Here is a 22,767-nt window from a genome sequence, read left to right as displayed (position 1 = left end):
TCCAAATCTATATGAGTACAAACATAATTATATCTGATTTTAACTCTATCAACGCTTAAATTGCGCCATCATTAAATTGCCTTAATTTTCATTTGTCTTTTATTGTATACATCTGTACAAACAATATGTTATCTGTCCGTTCTGTTGAATTGTAATTAATCAACCCTTTGTATATCGAGGTATTTATTCATATTGTTCACAGTATCTTAAACATATATCAATAGATAGCAATTGGAGTACATAAGGCATAAATAAACCGACCGACTTTATTTTATATTTCTTTCGACCCCATACGTTTTTTGCCGAAGTGAGGTCTTTGTTTTCGTAATGTCCTTAAAATGTACATTTTGAGGGAACACGTTAAAATATAACCATTTCATATTTGAAATTTTCTACGACAGTACCCTGATATATATTTATATATATATATGGTACAAATTCCGCACATGTTATTTCATTAACGTGTCCTTTATCAATATCTGATTTATTCATAGGTTGAATGGGAATACTATTTTTAAATTCTGTGTATTACCAGTTAGACCTATGAAAATATTATCTCATTTGCTTTGTATAAAAATCAATTTTAACTTAATAATCAATTACCAAAGTTGGTCTTATAGCGAATATATTTTTGTATTCGAACCCGTATTCTGCAAACAAGTCAAAAAAAGTATTGTTTGTATCCTAATGATATTTATAAGTCGGTTTGCCAATCTGACCTTTTCATTAATCATAAAACATGTGGTTCATAGTGTCGAGTTATATTCATACATATCTGAATAATCGATTAAAACTTATACTTCATGCAAATTGTATTTGATTAAATTACATAGACTAGTTCGTCTCAAAAAGATTGATAGGCCAAGTTAAATAGGGCTTGTTATCAATAAAATTTATAAAAAGAGAAAGTCAAATTGGAGGGCCATTTCGAACATATACATGATATAAATGATTTCATAGAAATACTTTTGAAACATAACTGGGTCATTTTAAGCATATTAAACAATGAAAGAGAGGGCCAAAGTCCTGTGTTAAAAATGACTCTCATCATGTTTATATACTACTCAAAAGTTTTAAGCAGAATCGACGAATACTTTAGAAAGTACATGGCCTTGTAGAACAATGAAAACTACGATTAAGGTATATCTGAACTGTTAAAATATACGTGCTATATAAACAATCCCCCTAAAGCACTATATGCAACGGGAGAACAATCTTGCTTGTCGTCAAGCCCTTAACGTGGAAATATTTTTCGAAGAATTACTTTCGTTTCATTTTCACTAAAACGTTGAGTACGACAAATACTACTGAGGCTATATGATGAGTTTATTTAAATATATATAAAACGTCTGTTCTTTTTCAAACACATTAAGATAAAAACAAAATAAACATTGTTTGTATACAACCTTCTGTGAACGAGTAGCAAATCAATGCCCTTCACAACACTATATATAATGCTTTTCGATTTCAATGAAATATGCATCTGTGTAAAATAGTAATTTTCTAAATATATACAATATATTATAAAATCTATTCCGTTACATATCTTGAAATCACTTGAGTAATAGTGTTTTAAGCAGTAATATCAGACATTTGAACAAGATTCAAGGTTCGCAAGATTATTTGTTTCATGCATTTCTAGGTATGAAATACGCTCTAATAACATATATGTATGTTTGGTACACTGACTATATATAATATCAATAATTAAAAAATAACAGTAAAAATAACAATTCTGCTCAAACTAAGCAATACAATAAAAATAACATGTATTATCACGTGTTTCTTCATATATGGAACGACTGGAATATGTCAAAACAAACTAGTTTATTATTTATTTCTGAAAGATACCTTATGTCAGACTTTACACACAGAATGAGACGTTCGAGTAGACCGTAGGCCAATGTAAGTTAAAAAGTGCGTTTAAAAAAACTTAAAAACACAACAACAACAACAAAACACACAAAATATTCAGCTTAACGTGTATTTCAAATGAACTTAAGCATAATGCTTACTATTTATACTGAGCTCTTGCCAAAAAGCGTTTAAGTGTTTGACTGTTGAACGCAAAAAAGTATTTCAGCGCATGAACAATGACGCGGAGTTGTAACTATAATAACACATTTTACATTGCTTCCGCTGGTTTGATATCGACAATTATGCTGTTGACAGTTTCAGTTACTATTTTAAGTTCCTGCTTTAATATCTTGCAAAGGGATCAATACTGTTATATTCACTCTTATTCAAACTATAAATCAACAAGCGTGTTTAATTCCTGAACTTTTCGAGAAAAAAGGTTAATCTTAAATGTTCGGAAATGTTTCAGATTTTTAAAGAATGCATCAGATAAACGTGAAATAATATATTAAATGTAAAACTAGTAGGTGCATTTGAAGTGGATTGGAAATCATAGGACGGAATATCTTATTTACATGTTACAATTGACATTGCTGTTTACAAAAGTAATGTCACTCAAACATAAAATGCGTCTTCTTTATGACACATGCATCTTTAATGCAAATTTAAGCACGTTTATACCAAACAAAATCATAACTATTTATGTCAAAGAAACACACCCATAGATCACTAGTATTTTGTTTTCTTCCCGCCATATCCCTGTGCAATGCCTTTGCAAAGCAACGGACCTTTCTCGTGAAGGCATAGGGCGGGCCAGACGACGTAGTCAACGAAAGGACCACTCTTGGTGTACGCCTTGTAGAAGTCCGTGTCGAAATTTCCACCGTGCTGTAACTCTGGGGCAACGACAACTGGTGGATCTTGTATGCTCATAAGCCAACACAGTTCAACGCACTCCTTGACGTATGGTTTTACGTCAAGTTGCAAAGACTGCTGACGCTGTTTAGCAATGTCTTGTAAGTATTTCTAAAATTAATAAGAATATCAACAACGGTTATTTATTGTTCATGTAGTGTAAATTGATACATATCCGGTGCTGTAATGTTTCCAGCGAGTGTCATCTGGCTTGTTCATATAGTTTACATTAGAGTTTATTAGAGTTACTACAACGTATGGATAATGCAGCGTGTCAGTTGATGTCCTACTTTAATAAATTTAGTATATATTGCTAAATATGTAATGTTCACGCTGTTTACAATTAAGCGACGTGTATGATAGGGCACATGTGAGTTAGTGAACTTCAAATTGAATTTTGTATTAATGATTAAATTCTACCTCGTAAATGGCGGCTCCTGTTTGTTCTCCAAGTGCTTTTCGACAATCCTTCAAATTCTTGTGAACAAGTGACGGAAAAGTGGATCCAGTCTAAATATAGATTAATAATTAGTTGCCCTAACATTTACACTGTATATGGTACTTTAAATATTAAATACCACACTCATCGTAACTGATTAAAATATAAATCCTACCTTCCGGGGAAGCAAAATTCCTTGTATTGTTTCCAACTGTGTCATGGCTTCTTCGCGACAATATTTAGCAGCATTCTTAAAATATATAATACAAAAATACAAACAAAATATAAATGCAAAATGCACAGATCGTTTGCATAATACAGTACTTCCTTAACGAGTTTGATTCAGTGCATGAAATGCTCATGATATTTCAAATTAGGTATAAGTAACGCTTTTAATGCATATTAAAGTTCCAAATGCATACGCCACTAATTTAATATATAAGATCATCTTTTGTTAATTAAACCTTCACTTTGTACAAGACCCATTTGGCGACCACGCAACATTTTTTTATTAGATTCTGCGATTTACATTCTTCTACTGTATACTTCATGCAAAGCAGAGTCGTCGATGAATGCCCAATTGATAAATACTAATTATTGACGCCTTAAAGAATAAAACGATATAATACCATCAATATGTCAACGAGTGATTGGATTGTAGAGTTTTCGTCGTGTAGCCGCTTGCAAATGACCTCAAATGCATCTGTCCATTGGTTGTCATACAATTCGGAGTAACGCTCAGCAAGTTTTGTTGGTCGATTTTTATCGCTCAGGTCTGCGATATTTGGATTGTTGTCAGTGAGTTTCTGTCCCATAACCTTACTCAGCCTGAAATATATACGCACATATCAGAGAATTTGATTTGATGCCTTTAAATTTTAAATAAAAACTTCGAAATAAAAGATTGGAACAAACTGGAATCAGAAGGCTCATGAAATAAAAGTCAACATGGTAGAATTTACCTTGTTTTTGTATCATCTAGTTCATGCTGAACTTCACGGAGCTCGCGTCGTGATTTTTCCAAAGCAAGGCTAAGTTCGTGTTCTCTTTGCCTAAGCGTTGCTTCTGAACGTCTTGTCTGGTCATTGTCTTTGTACAGCTTTGCATTCTCTTTACGTAGAGAAGAAATGAGATGATTGCACTTTTCATGCTCATCATTTACAGTTTTCAATTGTAGATTTAACTTCCTTATTTTCTCATGGGCCTCTTTGAGTTCACTCTTACATCTCTCCGATTCATGACTTAAGTTTGAAAATGTATTGGTCTGTTCTGTCAAATTATCACTTTTGTCTTTCAATTCACTTTTATACTGCTTTATTTCATTTTGTAAATCTGTGATCTGTCGTTCAGCTTTTGCATTTTCCTCTTTTATCAAGGAATATTCAGCCAATTCTTTTTCTTTCTTCTGTATATCACTGTCTTTTCCTTTGAGAATATCTGTTAACTGTCTGATATTATCGCTCAAGGAACCTCTTTCATCAATTAAGGCTTGTTCAGACCTTTTTAGATCGGAAATTTGTCGTTCTATCAGTTGAATTTTCTCAGTCGCATTTCTCAGTTCATCCCGTGCCTGACTGAGTTCGCTCTGATACGTTTTCGCTTCACGTTTTAAGTTTGTAATAGTATTGGTCAATTTAGCGGAGGCAGAACTGTTTTCGTTCAAGTCACTTTCATATCTGTTGACTTCTGTTTGCAAATCTGTGACCTGTCGTTCTAGTTTATTATTTTTCTCTTCTATTGAGGAAAATTCAGCAATTTGCGTTTCCATCTTCCGTACATAGCTTTCTTTTCTTTCAAGAATATTTGTTAAATTTAGGATTTTATCGTTTAAAAAACCTGTTGTATCAATTAACGTTTGATCAGTCGTTTTTGTATCAGAAAACTGTCGTTCTATCAGTTGAATTTTCTCAGTCGCATTTCTCAGTTCATCCCGTGCCTGACTGAGTTCGCTCTGATACGTCTTCGCTACACGTCTTAAGTTTGAAATAGTATTGGTCAATTTAGCGGAGGCAGAACTGTTTTCATTCAAGTCACTTCTATACTGGTTGACTTCAATTTGTAAATCTGCGACCTGTCGTTCAAGTTTGATATTTTTCTCTTCTATTGAGGAAATTTCAGCCAATTTCGTTTCCATATTCCGTACATCGCTGTCTTTCCTTTTGAGAATATTGGTTAACTCTTGGATTTTATCGTTTAAACAACCTCTTTCATTAATGAACGCTTGATCACTCTTTTTAAGATCGGAAATTTGTCGTTCCATCTGTTGATTGTTCTCAGTCGCATTTCTCAGTTCATCCCGTGCCTGATTGAGTTCGCTCTGATAAGTCTCCACTTCACGTCTTAAGTTTGAAATAGTATTGGTCAATTTAGCGGAAGCAGAACTTTTGTCGTTCAAGTCACGTTCATATCTGTTGATTTCAGTTTGCAAATCTGTGATCTGTCGTTCTAGTTTATTATTTTTCTCTTCTTTTGAGGAACATTCAGCCATTTGCGTTTCCATCTTCCGTACATCGCTTTCTTTTTTTTTGAGCATATCTGTTAACTCTCTTACTCTGTCGTTTAAAGAACCTCTTTCATCAATAAACGCTTTTTCAGTTTTTTTAAGACTAATTTCAGTCGCATTTCTCAGTTCGTCCCGTGTTTGATTAAGTTCGCTCTGATACGTCTCAATCTCAAGTCTTAAGTTCGTAATAGTATTGCTCATTTTTTCACAATAAGAGTCTTTGTCCTTCAAGTTTCTTTTATATTGGCCAAGTTCAATTTGTAAATCAGTGACCAATTGTTCATTTGTTTTGTTTTGTTCTTTTATTAAAGAGAGTTCAGTTTTTGCATTTTCCACTTCGCATTTTAGCTTTGAAACACTATTTGTCCGTTTGGATGAATCAGGGGTTGTGCATACCAAGTTACTTTTATATTGGTTGATTTCTGTTTGTAGATAAGATACCAGTCGTTTATATTTTACATTTGTCTCTTTTATCACGGCAAGTTCACTCACTCTTTTGTCAATTTCTTGATACTGCCGCTGAAGTTCAATTTGAAGTTTACTTATATCTCTGTCTTTACATTCAAGATCATTTCTTAACTCTCTGATTTCATTGTTTCGAGAATCAATTTTCTCATCCAAGACCTGCTCAGACTGTTTAATACTAGAGAGTTGTCGCTCCAACTGCTGATTTTTTTCAGTCGTGATTTGTAAATATTTCGAATTTTTATCTTCTTGTCTAAGATGTGCATGGTAATCTGCCATATGTTCAATCTGTTCTTTGTATTTGTTTATTTCCTTGGAAAGCATGTCGTTTTGTGACATTTCGTATTTCAGATTTCCATTCAATACGCGAAGTTTTTCAACTATTTCTTCGAATTTATCTTTCTTCACTGACATTGATATTTGGCTTTCGAGTTCTTGGTTTACTTCTCGAAATTTGTCGACTGTCCTTTCGCATTTAGCTTTTTCATTAGATAGCATGTGGTTTCTAGATCTTTCGCTTTCGTATGTTTTGGTCATCACACGAAGTTTCTCGACTGTCCTTTCGTATGGAACCATTTTCTTTAACAACTTGATGTTTCTTGATCTTTCGATGTTAAGTTTTTCTTCGGCCACACGAAGTTGATCTGCGCTTTGTTCGATACGCTGTTCTAAGTTTTGAATTTTCAGCTGAAAATCATAATGTGCTTCATGAAATGTTTTCAAAGCCTTTTTATGTCTTTGAATTTCTAATTCCTGACATTCATTTACCTTAGTTGAATGTCTCGTAATCATTTTCCTTTCCTGTTCTAGTTTATCTTTTTCATCGTCTAACAATTCGATACGTGTTTGTTGTTTTCTAATAGTGTCACGTAGTGCATGCAGTTCCCGCTGTTCGTTTTTTAGCTTGGAATTCGCTGTCTCATTATTCGAAACTGTATATTTTAGGTTTTGTACTTCGTTTTCAAAACTTCTTAATTGGTGATTGTTTGTCAGTAGTTTATTTTCTAATTCCTCTATTCTTGTATTCAAGTGTTCATTCTTCAGTTTCCATTTACAACATTCTTTGTGATATGCAATCGTTGAATTATCATCTTCAGATGTCGTTGTTTTTTCACTTTGCTTTGGTGGTCTTCCCTTACCTGTCAGTTTTGGAGAGTGTGTGGAGCCATTTTTACCCCTGTTAGTAGATGTGACGGGCACGTCTCTACTGAACTTTTTCTCATAGCGTGTTTGTATTGCATTTTTTTCTTTACGTAGTTCGACCGTTTGATTCTTTAATTGACTATTCTCTTCTAGCAAATGTCGACATTGTTTATCAACAATAGTGGCTTTATTTTTATAAAATGTGACCTGTCGTTCACAATTTGTATGCCCAACGACACATGTTTTTTTCGTGTTTAGATAGTTATTCTTCGTTTGTTCATCACCATTTAATTTCTTTGTTAATTCGTCACGTTGCTTGCGTAGATCATCTCGTTCGAAAATTAATGTTTTATTTTCTTGAATCAGTTTATCATTGTCAGACAAAAAATCACGTTTTTGCCGTTCGATCACGTCGTAAAGAAGACTGTTATCATACTGCAGCTGATGAAGTTGATCTTTCAAAGATTCAGCATGATATAAATCTTGTTCATGTTGTGTTTCTAGATACTCGTTATTTCTTTGGATCGAATGATTATTTTGTACCAATTTATACACCTCATCCTGAAAAGGGTTGATGATTTCGTCTTTGTTAAGTTGATTTGAGTTCATCCATCTATTCGACATATCAACGGGTTTCATAGGTGTCTGTTTTAGAACATGTGTTCGTTCAGCGCCCTTTTATGAAAACAAATACGTATAAGCGTTGTTATTTGACTTTGAGCACGCTAGTTACTGTTTATTTTACATTTTGTTCCGTGTACGAAAATTTAACGATATTTAATTATTAATCAGTTTTTATAGATAAAAATCTATAAAATCGGTTATATGTTTTAATGATTATATGAACATCCCAGAAGTGTCCGTTTACTCTACAAATTTGTTGATAATTCTTAAGAGATGAATCAATACTCCTAACAATTAAATTTGTAATATTATATTTGCAGTCGTTTTATTCAAAATTCAGTATAACTTTTATCGCAACTAAAAATATGAAAATGTACCTTTTCCAAACTAAATCCAAAACCTTCTGCCATTGTTTCCCTTTTTCACAATTATCCATTGTAAAACAAACAGTCCTTTACCCTCACAACATTTTTATCTGTGTATGTTTATTGTTTTTAAGCTGCCGTTTTATCAATTTTATAACAAGTTAACACACGTTTGCCGCTCTGTTTTCGTAGATATGAATTTGAAAAACCGTCTTAATTTACTTCCTCTTTCGATTTCAGGTTAAACATCGTTAACATTTGTATGCTGTTTATCTGATAAACTTATTGAATTTCAAATCTGGGTTAAATCTCACGTAGAGCTCAGTGTTTATTTGTATTTATAGAAGTTTTTTAAATTATATATTGATATATGGTCATGCTTTTGTTTAATTTTAATTTCGACTTGTTTATAAAACACTTCGCAAATTTTCCAATTGTAATGCGCAGACACTTTAAAATATACCTTTACCATATTTGCAAACATTTACAAGTACGATAAAAAAGAACAAAAAAACAACAAAAGAGACTTTAAGATTTAGAGTGTTTATAATTGTCGTTATTCCTTATTCCTAATTATAAACACACACAGACACACACGCACGCACGCACGCTTGCAGGCACGCAAGCACGCACGCACACTATGTGTTTGGCAATTTAATACGTTGAAATTAAGCTTCGAATCCGGCAAATGGTCGTGATTTATCATTTATAAATCAAATGTACATAGAATTGCCAGCTGAATAATTGGATTAAAATTGTCCTTGTATATCAATCAATATGTAATATTCTGAAAAATACATATACATTCGGGGTACTATATATTCAGCAAATATAGCTTTCCCTTTTTTACTTGACACACGGTTTCATTATCAATTAAAAGTAGGTATACTATATGCAATACCAACTAGAGACTTTTATCAAACATTATGCCGTCGAAGCGCCGCTATTTCAGAAATGTGGACATCTTAATTAAGGTGTTTAGAAAAAAGGTACAGCGTATAAAATGTGGAAAACTTCTTTTATTGAAAGGGAAGACAAACATCTATTTTTTAACTGCGATAAAAGTAGTCATAAGACTGGTGATTGTGACCTCGGCCTTTGATCAATTGTCATGCTGCCACAAATATAGGTCATTCTAGTAAAATGGTAATCTAATCTACTACTGAAGTATTATTGTCCTACGTCACATTGTTCTCAAATTATGTTGAAAATAAAGTTTTTTTTTCAAAGTCTGCTTCAAGTCACATTGACATTTCACCTACTAAACTAATAAACCATAGGGATCGTCAGCTAGTCAAGGGATACCTGCCATTAAAGATTAATGGTCCAAGGTTAAATGGCTCTCGGATAATTACGAATGGAAAGTTTCCAGTATATAGTTAACTATGGCCGTAGTAGTTGACAAATTGATTTCTATGACAATACTTTACCCAGTTACTTTCTATATACATAAATACTTGTTGGTACGAAGCCTAAGGTTCATCATTGTTAAACTGCGCCTTAGTATACCGTGTACCAAAACGGAAGATTTCACACTCATGCTTTATTGCATTCCACCTTGACATACATGCACCCACATTAGGATTGTCTTTGGAAGCTTCAGGTCTAAATTGAATGTCACTGTTTTCAAAATCAGTAGGATGATTTAGCTCTATGTCATTTGGTTATGCAAAAGCTGGGATATATCTAAATATAGATTGTACAAGAACTTCATGTATCTTGATGTTCTCCATAACATTTTGTGTTGTAGTATGTATGTTTGATACGTTTTGTCAATTATAAAAAAAATTATAACATAAATTCAATTGAAAATTATATATTTCAAATTATGTTGAAGTATGATGAACTATTGTTTAAGTCCGTTCAACTATATTATTAATATTCTTGATCTATTCAGTGAATGTCTTTAAGTTTGTTTCCTTGTGATTAAACATGTATTGTTTTCGTGGTATTGAAAATACTAGCTGGCAGCCAGCCAACGAATCGATATATACCCGTATTTATTTTGCTTTGATTTATAGAATTTTATGCGTGTCATTATCTACCATACATATTTGAATCGCCTACTGAATTTTACTAACTTAAGATAAATCAGTATACTAGGGTATATTTAAAGTACAGTATTTGCACGCATGCTATGCTTTATATACCTGATTATCATGCCAGATAGAGAACATGTTAATTCATCAGATTAAAACATAGTACTATATGCTCAAATGTTTGTTTTTAATTATTGAACAAACTTCAATTTCAGTAGTATTACTTCTTATATGAGATAAATATAATTGCGATTCGGGACCCAGCACAATTAGACATTTCAAACAATATTTCTTGATAATTTAAAACATATGCTCGATGCTGAATAGGAAACAAGATTAATAATCACCGAATACGTTGTACATAGTGCCTCGATTGTAAAAGATGCACATCTTTTTTAAGTAAAAAGGTTAAAATTCAGTATCAGGACTCAACTTATCAGTGAACATTGATACATTGATACTGAAACATTAGGTACTGGTTGACGTCACAATTCCGAACACTTTTTGAGGTTTTTCACAATTATCTTGGATAGTTTTTGTTGTAGTGAGTTAAAATTACGTATGAAACATCTTTGGTTAACGCGAAAACATCTGTCAAAGTACAGATTCACGATTTCATCAATTTCATGTCGAAAATCGTTCATTTTATGGACAGTAAATCACCCTTAAATTTATGCTATGGAGGGCACAAATACCGAACATTTGCAAAGCGAAAATACATGGTCATGCAATTATAATTAATAAGTATGTTATATTAAATAAACACTTAGCTGCAAAGTTATTTATTGTTTCCGATGGTTTTTCAAAACATGCAATTCAAATGTAAAGCGGGATTTCTATTTATAAATATCTTGAATGTATGTCAACGTAACTGCAAAACCTAAAGATGCGCGTGCGCCCTCTGACGTCATTCCCCCGTGTGCTACATTTTGATATTTTGCGTATAAGCATTGAATGGCATACCCCCCCCCCCAATATTTTTAACAGTAGTCCAAATGTAAAAATGGTATAAGTAATCTGAGAAATTTAAGCAAATGTTATAAAAATTTCAGTAAACACTTCATAATAACCACACCCGATATTTACTGCTATGAAAACAGCTTACATTTAAGAGAAGTCAAAACTATCTAAAATATTTAAGGAGATCCGACTGTAATGTGACCAATATAAGCACGATGCATATATGTTTTCATACGAAAAAGTAAAGGGGTTTAAATGAATGAATACAATAAATTCCGAAATATACCGAATATGAAAACCAAATATGTAAACATTAAGGAACATGCCTTAAGCCTCGATACTCGCATACGGAATAATGTGTGTATGGTATCTTCTTATCTTAGCTTTGTTTGACTGTTTTAAATGATCTTCTGATTAGATAACCTTGATAAAACATACAAACCGCATTAAGATAGTGACGATTCGCAAGGTATGATACCTTTTAAACAATAGTTACTTAAGATGTAAACTTTGCTTGTTCAAATACCAAAATAGTTAGCTACAAGGAAAGACAACCCCCAAATTTCAAGGAAGATCTGGCTTTCTACAGTTGCGACCCTTTTAAAGCTATGTGTATTGGAAACCGTAATATGATAAAGTCTGCTGCTTGCTTTTTGGGTAAAAGGTTTGTAAACTAGTCAAATAAATGACGTTCACATAGCAATATTGCACCGATGGTGATGCCAAAATATAACACTAGAATATTAAGACAGGTAATAAGTCGTGTTGGTACCGCACTGCTTGACATTCGAGTTTGAGCCTATTGTGGTCTGTCAATGATATTTGTTACACACCCAATTATTAGAATATTATTTTTGAAAGGCAATTCTGCACTTGAAATTTTGTGTAGTTTACTTATTAATCTTAAATCGTTCTGCAATCTATTGTTAATTGGGACGGACCTACAACCGCTTAAATATTTTGCTCCAATACCTCCAAATGCTTAATCCATTTGCAAACAGTCGTTCAATACAAATAAAAAATAATGACAGTCCCCGAACAAAAGTAGAATAGGACTAATATTTAAATATCTTAGTAAAAGCTGTTTTAAAAGCGTTGGAGTTTAACGTTTCTGATTTAGTGTGTAAAACGATTGAACGTCACATATTACACACTACTACTACTACTACTACTACTACTACGACTACTACTACTACTACTACTACTACAACTACTACTACTACTACTACTACTACTACTACTACTACTACTACTACTACTACTACTACTACTACTACTACTACTACTACTACTACTACTACTACTACTACTACTACTACTACTACTACTACTTCTACTACTACTACAACTACTAGTGTACCTGTGACTTCGTCGTTATCGGCGTCGTCGTTCTCATCCACGACTTCATACTTTTATTTCCGCTGTCTTTCTTAAACATACCTGGTATGTTTTCCAGTTTGTACCAACATTTGGTTCAAAGTTTGTAAAGCATCATGTCACGACGAGTTCAATAACCAGCCTGTTAGTGCTAATAAACCTCAAGTAATGACCATTGAGCAACCGAACCTGACCATATTCAGTATGTCCATAACCATTACACAATCATTTCTTATGAAATCTGTACCAAACGTTATAAAAATAATCGGCATTATAAATTGACAAAATTAAATACCTTGCCAGATAGCAACATTCACTTTGCCGATTGGAACCTTGGAAGCGACACGTCGAAGATTTGAGTTGACATCTTTCAGGTAAGATATCTCTTTTTGGTATTTGGCTTGTATACTTGCCATGCCTTGTATACTTTTGTGGCTTTCACTTTGTAAATGATTATATATGCTTCATTCTCATCTTCACTCAAGCCAACGATCTTTTCTACAAAAGAGTAAAACCTTTTGCTATTTTTAAAGAAACTCTCTTCATGGAGTCGTATAAGTTAATACAGATGACGGACGAATTATTACTATGAATAGCATATGCACATGTATAAGATTGACCTCCAACCATGACCTTGACATTTCGGATAAGAGCACATTTTCAAAACGCGACCCACCTTCCAATAGAGCCCTTGCACTATGTGGCCGTTGACTAAATTTCCATTTATAGTCCAAAACATATTGCTAAGACACAATTTTTTGCAACGAAATCAATACAGTTCAATACTGACCTCAACCTGTGACCTTGATTTTTGAGAAAATATATTTTGCATAACTCAGCTTCCCACGGTGCTCTTCAATTCTGTGACTTTTAAATGAAATCCTATCATTGATAGCAAGAATTTGCTGAGATAATGTTTATTGTACCGGACAGAAACGGAAAAAAAAAACGAACAAGCGAACGGACGGACGATCGAATGAAGGAAAACTGCGATTAGTGTATTCACATCCTTTCGGGGATATAACACAGGAGTTTCTCAGCAGGCGACATATTCAATTCACAGAGTTCTAGTTTAGGATTGAAACCCTTCATAGAATCGACTGCGACTGTGCGAAGGTTAAAATCTAGTTGAATACAAACCTTATGGTACCTGATGTTCGTTTCTTTTTCACTTAAATGTTGAGTAAGACAAATACTACAGAGGCAATAAAGAAAATTTATTTAAATATAAAACGTCCGCACTATTTCAAACACATTGAGATAAAAACAATTGAAACATTGTTTATATGCACCCGTCTGTGAAAGAGTAGCAAATCAATGCACTTCATGTGACTTATCATTATCAAACCAGTATTTTCCGTCATTTACTGCTTAAAAACACAGTTGAAATTCATGGTCCGCATAGGTTATTTGATGACGAATTTCTATGTATAAAATACGTACTAATACTATATATTTATGTTTGGTACACTGACTTTATATAACATCAATAATAACTATTAATAGTAAAAGTAATAATATCAATTATGCTCACATTGTTAACTCAGAAATAAAAAATAAAACTATTTACATGTGTTTATATACGTAACGACTGGAATTTTTTTTAGGTTAGTTGGTTTTATGATTCGTGAGAAAATTATACACACAAGGAGAAACACGAGTAGACTTAAAGTCTATGTTAGTCAAATAGTGCGATTAAAGAAAATAAAACAATTACACAACAGCAACAAATAACTTATTACACAAAATATTTAGCTAAACGTATATTTTTTATTTATATAGTGCTCTTGTCAAAAAAAGATGTTGAGAAAATAAAAACTGTTGTACGCAAAAATACATCTACATTCAAGCGCATGTAGCAATGATGTGAAATTGTTATTAAAATAACACATTTTACATTGCTTCCACTGGTTCGATAGAAAAAGGTTGATCTTAAATGTTCAGAAATGAATCACACTTTAAAGAATGAATGAATCGGATAAATGGGAAATAATATGTAAAAAGAAAAATACGTAGCTGCATTTGAAATGGATTGGAAATCACAGGACGGAATATCTTATTTACATATCACAATTGACTTTGCTCTTTATACAATTAAAACACTCAAACATAAAGTGTGACTTCTATTATGACACTTGTATTTTACTAATATGCAAAATTAAGCACATTTAAAGTAGTAACTATTAACGTCAAAGAAACACACCCACACTAGATCACTAGTATTTTGTTTTCTTCCCGCCATATCCCTGTGCAATGCCTTTGCAAAGCAGTGGACCTTTCTCGTGGAGGCAAAGGGCGGGCCAGACGACGTAGTCAATCAGGGGACCACTCTTGGTGTACGCCTTGTAGAAGTCCGTGTCGAAATTTGCACCGTGTTGTAACTCTAGGGCAACGACAACGGGTGGGTCTTGTATGCTCATTAGCCAACACAGTTCAACGCACTCCTTGACGTATGGTTTTACGTCTAGTTGCAAAGACTGCTGACGCTGTTTTGCAATGTCTTGTAAGTATTTCTAAAATGAATAAGAATATTAATAATGGTTATTTATTGTTCATGTAATGTTCATTGATATATATAGCCGGTGCTGTAATGATCGCACATGTGTTTCCAGTGCGTGTCATCTGGCTTGTCCATATAGTTTACATTAGAGTTTATTAGAGTAATTACGACGTATGGATAATGCAGTGTATCTATCGCTGTCCTACTTTAAGAAATATAGTATGTATTGCTAAGGATGTAATGTTCACGCTGTTTACAATTAAGCGATGTGTATGATAGGGCACATGGGGTTAGTGAACTTTAAATTAAATTTTGTTTTAATGTTTGACTCCTACCTCGTAAATGGCGGCTCCTGTTTGTTCTCCAAGTGCTTTTCGACAATCCTTCAAATTCTTGTGAACAAGTGACGGAAAGGTGGGTCCAGTCTGAATATAGATATATGATTAGATGCTTAACATTTACACTGTATATGGTCCTTTAAATATTAGGTACCACAATCATCGTAAATGATAAAAATATAACTCCTACCTTTCGGGGTAGCAGTATTCCTTGTATTTCTTCCAACTGTGTCCTGGCTTCTTCGCGACAATATTTGGCAGCATTCTTTAAATGTATAGTACGAAACATACAAACAAATGCAAAGATATTTAACATGATACATGTATTAAATTCTTTTAACGTATTATATACAGTGCATGAAATGTTCATATTATTTCAAAATAAGGTATAAGGTACCCTTTAATTCATATTAAAATGGAATAATCATACGCCACTGGTTTAACTTATATTTATGTTTAGCGAGCAGGGTTTATAACATTATGATATTTACATTATTCTACTACATACTTCGAGCATAGCAGACTCGTCGATAGATGCAAAATTTATTATTAATAATTATTAACGCCATCGTTTCTAAACGAAATATTAAACGACATCATACCATCAATATGCCAACCAGTGATTTGATTGTAGATTGCTCGTCGTCTAACTGCTTGCAAATGACCTCAAATGCATCTGTCCATTGGTTGTCATACAATTCGGAGTAACGCTCAGCAAGCTTTGTTGGTCGATTTTTATCGCTCAGGTCGGCAATATTTGGATTGTTGTCAGTCAGTTTCTGTCCCATAACTTTACTCAGCCTGAAATATTTACTCACATATCAGAATAAATGTAGTTTTATTCGATGCCTTTTAGTTTTGAATGAAAAGCACTAACTTAACAATGGGCACAAACCGGAATCGGAAGGATCATAAAATATATAATAAAATTGTGGAAATTACCTTGTTTTTGTATCATCTAGTTCATGCTGAACTTCACGTAGCTCATGCCGTGATTTTTCCAAAGCAAGACTAAGTTCGTGTTCTCTTTGACTAAGCGTTGCTTCTGAACGTCTTGGCTGATCAACTTTGTGCACAGACAGTTTTTGATTCTCTTTACGTAGAGAAGAAATGAGATGTTTGCAACTTTCATGCTCGTCACTAACAGTTTTTAATCGTAGATCAAACTTTCTTATTTTTTCATGGGCCTCTTTGAGTTCACTCTTACATCTCTCCGATTCATGACTTAAGTTTGAGATTGTATTTGTCAGTTTCGTCAAATTGCCACCTTTGTCTTTCAATTCACTTTTATATTTCTGTATTTTAATTTTTAAGTCTGTGATTTGTCGTTCAGCTTTTACATGTTCCTCTTTCATCAAGGACAATTCAGCCAACTTTGTTTCTATCTTCTGTATATTATTGTCTTTTTCTTTGAGAATATTTGTAAACTCTCTGACATTATCGTTTAAAGAACCTCTTTCTTCAATATACGCTTTTTCAGACTTTTTTAGAACGGAAATCTGTCGTTCCATCTGTTGAGAGTTCTCAGTCGTACTTCTCAGTTCATCCCGTGCCTGACTGAGCTCGCTCCGATACGTCTCCACTTCACGTCTTAAGTTTGTAATAGTATTAGTCAATTTAGTGGAGGCAGAACTGTTGGCGTTCAATTCAATTTTATATTGGCTGACTTCAACTTGTAAAGCTGTGACCTGTCGTTCAAGTTTACTATTTTTCTCTTCTATTGAGAAACATTCAGCCATTTTCGTTTCCATATCCCGTACATCGCTGTCTTTTCTTTTGAGAAAATTGGTTAACTCTCGGACTTTATCCTTTAAAGAACGTGTTTCATTAATGAACGCTTGATTACTCTTTTCTATATCGGAGAACTGTTGATTCATCTGTTGATTGTTCTCAGTCGCATTTCCCAGTTCATCCCGTACTTGATTGAGCTCGCTCTGATACGTCTCCACTTCACGTCTTAAGTTTGAAATAGTATTAGTCAATTTAGTGGAGGCGAGATTTTTTTCGTTCAAGTCACTTTTAGTTTGGTTGACTTCAATTTGTAGATCTGTGACCTGTCGTTCAAGTTTGATATTTTTCTCTTCTTTTGAGGTAAATTCAGCAATTTTCGTTTCCATCTTCCGTACATCGCTGTCTTTTCTTTTGAGCATATATGTTAACTCTCTGACTTTATCGTTTAAGGAATCTCTTTCATCAATAAAGGCTTGTTCAGACTTTTCATCAGTATTCTCAGTCACATGTCTGAGTTCGTCGCGTGCCTGATTTAGGTCGATCTGATATGTCTCCACTTCACGTCTAAGTATTGAAATAGTATTGCTCATATTTGCGGCGTCAGAGTCTTTTTCTTTCAAGTTACTTGTATATTGGCCGAGTTCAATTTGTAAATCAGTGACCAGTTGTTCATTTGTTTTATTTTGTTCTTTTATCAAAGAGAGTTCAGTCATTATATTTTCAATCTCTTTACCTTTCCGTTGACATTCATAATTTAGGTTGTTTATTTCGCTATCCTTTCTCATTGTTAACTCTCTCATTTCTTTGTTAAGTGAATTAACAGTCTCACTTAACGCTTGTTCAGACGTTTTAAGATCAGAACACATTCGTTCCATCAGTTTCTGGTTTTCAGCCGCGTTTTCTAATTCCGAACTAGCCTTCATAAGTTTCCGTTGATATTTCTCAAGTTCGCGTTGTAGGTTTGAATTATTAACGGCCAAGTTAGCTGAATCAGGGGTTGTGTCTTTCAAGTTACTTTTTAATTGGTTGTTTTCTTTTAGTAGATCAGATACCAGTCCTTGATTCTTTTCATGTTTCTCTTTTAACACGACACTTTCATTCACTTTTTCTTTTATCGCTTGATCTTTCAACAAAAGTTCAATTTTTAGCTTAGTTAATTCACTATCTTTACCTTCGAGAACATTTGATAACTGTTTGACTTCATTGTTAAGACAATCATTTTTCTCAACCAAAGCTTGTCCAGACGTTTTGAGATCAGAAAGTTGTCCTTCCAACCGCTGATTTTTTTCAGTTGTATTTCGTAATTCTTCCGAGTTGTTGTGTTCTTGTTTGAGGAGAGCTCTGCAATGTCCCAGATCTAACTGCAATGCTTTCATCTGCTCAACTTGCCCTTTGTAATGGTTTCTTTCTTTTAATAATAATGAGTTTGCTGATCGTTCGGTATCCAGTTCTTCAGCCAATCTCCGATGAACTTCAGAAGATTCGTTGTATTGTGTTATTTCTTTAGACAGCACTGCGTTTCTAGATTTTTCGTTTTTCAGTTCTTTGTCTAACATTACCAGTTGTACAGCATTGTAGTTGTTTTGGGCTTTTTCCTTAGAAAACATGGAGTTTCTAGATCTTTCGCGTTCAATCGTTTCGTTGGCCCTTTGAAGTTCACCGTTGGTTTGTTTGATTCGCAGTTCTAGTTTCTCCATATTTAGCTGGGAATCATACCGTGCTTGTTGAGCATTTTCCAAAGCCTTTTTATGCCTCTGTATTTCAAGATAATGATGCTCTTTTTCCTTCTTGAAATGTCTCGTCAATTCTGAAATATCGGTTTTGCTATCTTGCTCCAGTTTGTCGTTTTCATTTTCTAACAATTTCACATGTTCGTCATGTTTTCTAATTGTCTCACGTAATGAGCTAAGTTCCTCCTGTGTTAAACTAACGTATCGCTCATACTTGGATCGAACAACTTCGTTCTGTCTTTTAAGTTTTAAAATGGAATCTTCGTAAAGTTTTCTTTGTACTTGTTTTTTCCTTTCAAATCCGTTCCATTCTGCACGGACCGTGTCCATCTCTCGCTGTAGAGACGCATTTTTATTTTTTAACTCTTCATTTTGTCTATGTAAGTATTTACATTCATCACATTCACAACCACTATCGCTTTCAATTGTTGTTGTTAACGATCGTTTTGACAAAGTGGACCTGCTACGTCCTGTCAATTTTGCTGAGGCATTGTCGTTGACTTTCTTAGGACTTGTTACATTGTCGTTTTTTATAAAAGTCTTCTTTTTATCCAGTCGGTCATATTTTTTTTGAAGATCAAACAGTTGTCGGCGAACTTCGGCTAATTTTTGCTTTAAATTACTGTTCTCTTCTTGTACACTTTGAGTAAATCGTTCTGCAATGGAAGCTTTTTTAATATGAACGCTGGCTTCACGTTCGCAAGTATCATGTCGTTGGACAGTTGTAAGATTAGATTTTTCTTTTTCTAGAAGTTTGTTCTTATTTCTTTCCTCATCCAGTAAACGTTTCAAATTGCTGTTACTCCGCTTATTAGCTGACACCAATTCCTGATTTTTAAGCAATATATCCTGTTTCTCCCGTTGTAAGACATCAATTTGATGGCAAAGTAATCTGTTTTCATACTGCATGTGATTGTGTTCGTCTAAATCGTCTTCGTCATATTCTTGTGCATAGCTGTAGTCATCACTGCTTAATGTACTGTTTTCATGTTGCATAAGATTAAGTTGTTCTTTGAGATTTTCGTTTTCAAAAAATAAATTTTCATTAACCAATTGTAGACTATATACTTCTTTTCGAAGTGCAATTTTGTCATGTTGCATATCATACAACTCATCCACAAAATGGTCCATGGTTTCACCTTTTAAAGTTTAAACCATGTATACATCTTTGTACCGTTTTCCAAAACTATCTGTTGAACTAATCTGGTATCTCTTTATATGGAGAAGCAATCCTATAAAGGATACAACAAAATATAATATATCTCGTTATAACTATTTCGGAAGAGCATATAATATTTATAGCGGTTTGATCGAGTCTTTTAGTGGACGAAGATGGTTTGTTCAACACTGTAAGTTTGTTGTTAGTTATCTTAAAGCACAAATTACACTTTTTGATGATTTGTTAAGAGAATATTATTTCTTATCAGTAATCGTCTGCAATAGCTTGTACTACAGATCCGCATTCAGAAATGACCATATAATTGTAATGAGTAAACAGTTCAGTGGGTTTTGCAATTGAACAAAAATAGTGATAAATTTATGTACATATATTTCTTAGTTCATCATCAATTTGACAGGAAAATCCTATAAAGTTGTTCAAAATATATTCCATTTCCAGAGGCATATGGTCTGTCAAACTAGTAAAGGTATCAAATGAATGTCTTAATACGATTTTGATAAAAAAGATTTCTTGTAGTCATTTTCGTAACTCAGTCTGATACTTATGTTAAGTCAAAGATCAAGCACAAACGACCAAGTATGTTAATCCATCATCATCGTTTTACATCATCGGTACCTGATCTTAAGAGTGTTATTACCACGACTACTACTATCATAATAAGCATAATTACAGTATTCGTAATCATATTCATCATAAAAATCGTCGTCGTCGTTGTTGAGTCGTACAATAGAAGTAAATAGCAGGTGGTATTTTGCATAAAAATTAATTCATATCTTTAAAGTTAGTACTGCCACAAACTGCTTAGAATCACTTATAAGCGTTTATTATTCAAACAAATCGTGTTTCGAAGGAATGATGAAAACATACGCGCATGCATTCTCTGAAAGATGAGGGAGATGCACAACGTCTGAAACTTGCAGCTCAGTGTTATACTGCTTGGTCAACAAAACGTGCTAATTGATCCTTGTCATCAATGGAAAGGAATATATTTGCCTACTAGCTTAAACTACTTTTATTGTATCCAATAAACAAATAGATTGTCATTCCTTTTGTAATTACGTTAAACCTTGAAGCCTGGTGAGACAATGTAATTTTAGTATCATACATTTTGAACGGGTATTGATTGCTGATTAATAATATGTAAATTATCTGTCCGATAAAGGGATTGCAGTTTAATTATTGCTTTTTTCAATATTTCAACTGAATACGGATTAGAAATGATATCAAAATAACATGTATCCATTCATGTATTCACGCATTTGTACATAGGAAACCTTAATTAGGCAAGTTTCAATAAATATTAAGAACTCGTTGTTGATCGTTGCATTAGTGTAAGGCAATGGATACAATTTTCTGTTCGTTTAACTATTATCATTTCTGCATAAACAATGTTTTAGATAAGCTCAAAACTCGCGGTAAAAACAATAACAAAACCTGTGTCGAGCTCCACCGACAATCTGCTTCCCCTAAAAATCCCATCGTTAACTTTATTCCCAAATATCCATTGTAAAACAAAATTGTAGGGTAATCATATTTCCCCCAAATAACACTGCGCTTCCCTTGTTTAAAGTTGAAGTCAAGTTTGTATCGAGCCAATACAAGTTTGCCGCTCTATGTTTTCGTAGATTTAAATGGGAATTTTTGTTTTAATTTACTTCCTCTTTCGATTTCAGTGTTATATCGTATATCAGTCAGTTATCCACCTGATAAACGCATTGTATTGCAAAATCCGCCACTGACATTTAGTATTGTTTTAAGGTTTATTTGTATTCGTAGCACTTGATCTGCTTTGTGAATTAAAGCATGTATTGAATTTTAACAGTTTTTGTTAAACCTTTGGACCTGTTAAAGCACTGCGAAGATTTTCCAAATTAGATATACAACCTGTTTAACAATACATTTATCAATGTTATTTATTATCTTATTAAATTATATCGACTTCTCCGACTGTATCACTCAAAATGGGATATATCTTCTTTCATCAAATCGAGGCACTCAAAAAGGCATGACACTTAATTTAAATAACTTGCACATTTGAGTGTGTGGATTCTGTCTTCGCTCAACATTCACTAAACCAATACTATCACTTTGTTCACGAACACACATTTTATTTCTTGTATCATGGTGAACGTGTCATTAAGCTTTGAATATTCGGCTTGTCCTCGTAACTATATCAATCTGAAAATTTGAAATTATCTTATTTAAGATGTAATAAATGCAATACTCGTCTAGTCATAAAATCATGCTGAATATAATTCATCTAGCATATAACGTTTTGTTTAATTGTTTCATAACATAATATCAATGGGAAGATGGATATACTAATATCCATATAATTAGTTTTGCGAAATCACATGAAGGCATTTGTGACATTGTGAGAAATGTTTTAGGGTGAGATTTATAGAACAAAATATAGATCTTAAGAACGACCACTGTATATATATATTTTATTTCAATCTCAAATTGTTTTTAACACATAGTACACTAAAAACGAACATTATTAAAAACAATCAGGAATGATTGAGAAAAACGAGCCGATCGAGAAAACGCTAATATAATTCGACTATATATTTATATATTCCTGAATTTTAATGAGGATAG

General features: G+C 33.3%; 1 protein-coding gene across 1 annotated transcript; it reads right to left on the bottom strand.

The window, feature by feature from the left end:
- Positions 1-1,308: 1,308 nt before the first annotated feature.
- On the bottom strand, positions 1,309-21,781 carry LOC128226140 (centrosomal protein of 290 kDa-like). The gene is made up of 12 exons (XM_052936036.1): positions 21,601-21,781; positions 16,468-20,218; positions 16,128-16,326; positions 15,716-15,790; positions 15,523-15,612; positions 14,905-15,200; positions 13,828-13,858; positions 4,174-7,997; positions 3,841-4,039; positions 3,387-3,461; positions 3,193-3,282; positions 1,309-2,883 (listed from the first exon to the last, which is right to left on the bottom strand). Exons 2-12 carry the CDS (start codon positions 20,115-20,117, stop codon positions 2,587-2,589), a joined length of 8,826 nt encoding a protein of 2,941 aa, XP_052791996.1. The 5' UTR covers positions 20,118-20,218; positions 21,601-21,781; the 3' UTR covers positions 1,309-2,586.
- Positions 21,782-22,767: the final 986 nt, after the last annotated feature.

The sequence above is a fragment of the Mya arenaria genome, chromosome 3, assembly GCF_026914265.1.
Source record: "Mya arenaria isolate MELC-2E11 chromosome 3, ASM2691426v1".
Lineage (NCBI taxonomy): Eukaryota > Metazoa > Mollusca > Bivalvia > Myida > Myidae > Mya > Mya arenaria.
The sequence above is the reverse complement of the archived record's forward strand: the minus strand, read 5'-3'. Positions and strand labels throughout refer to the sequence as shown.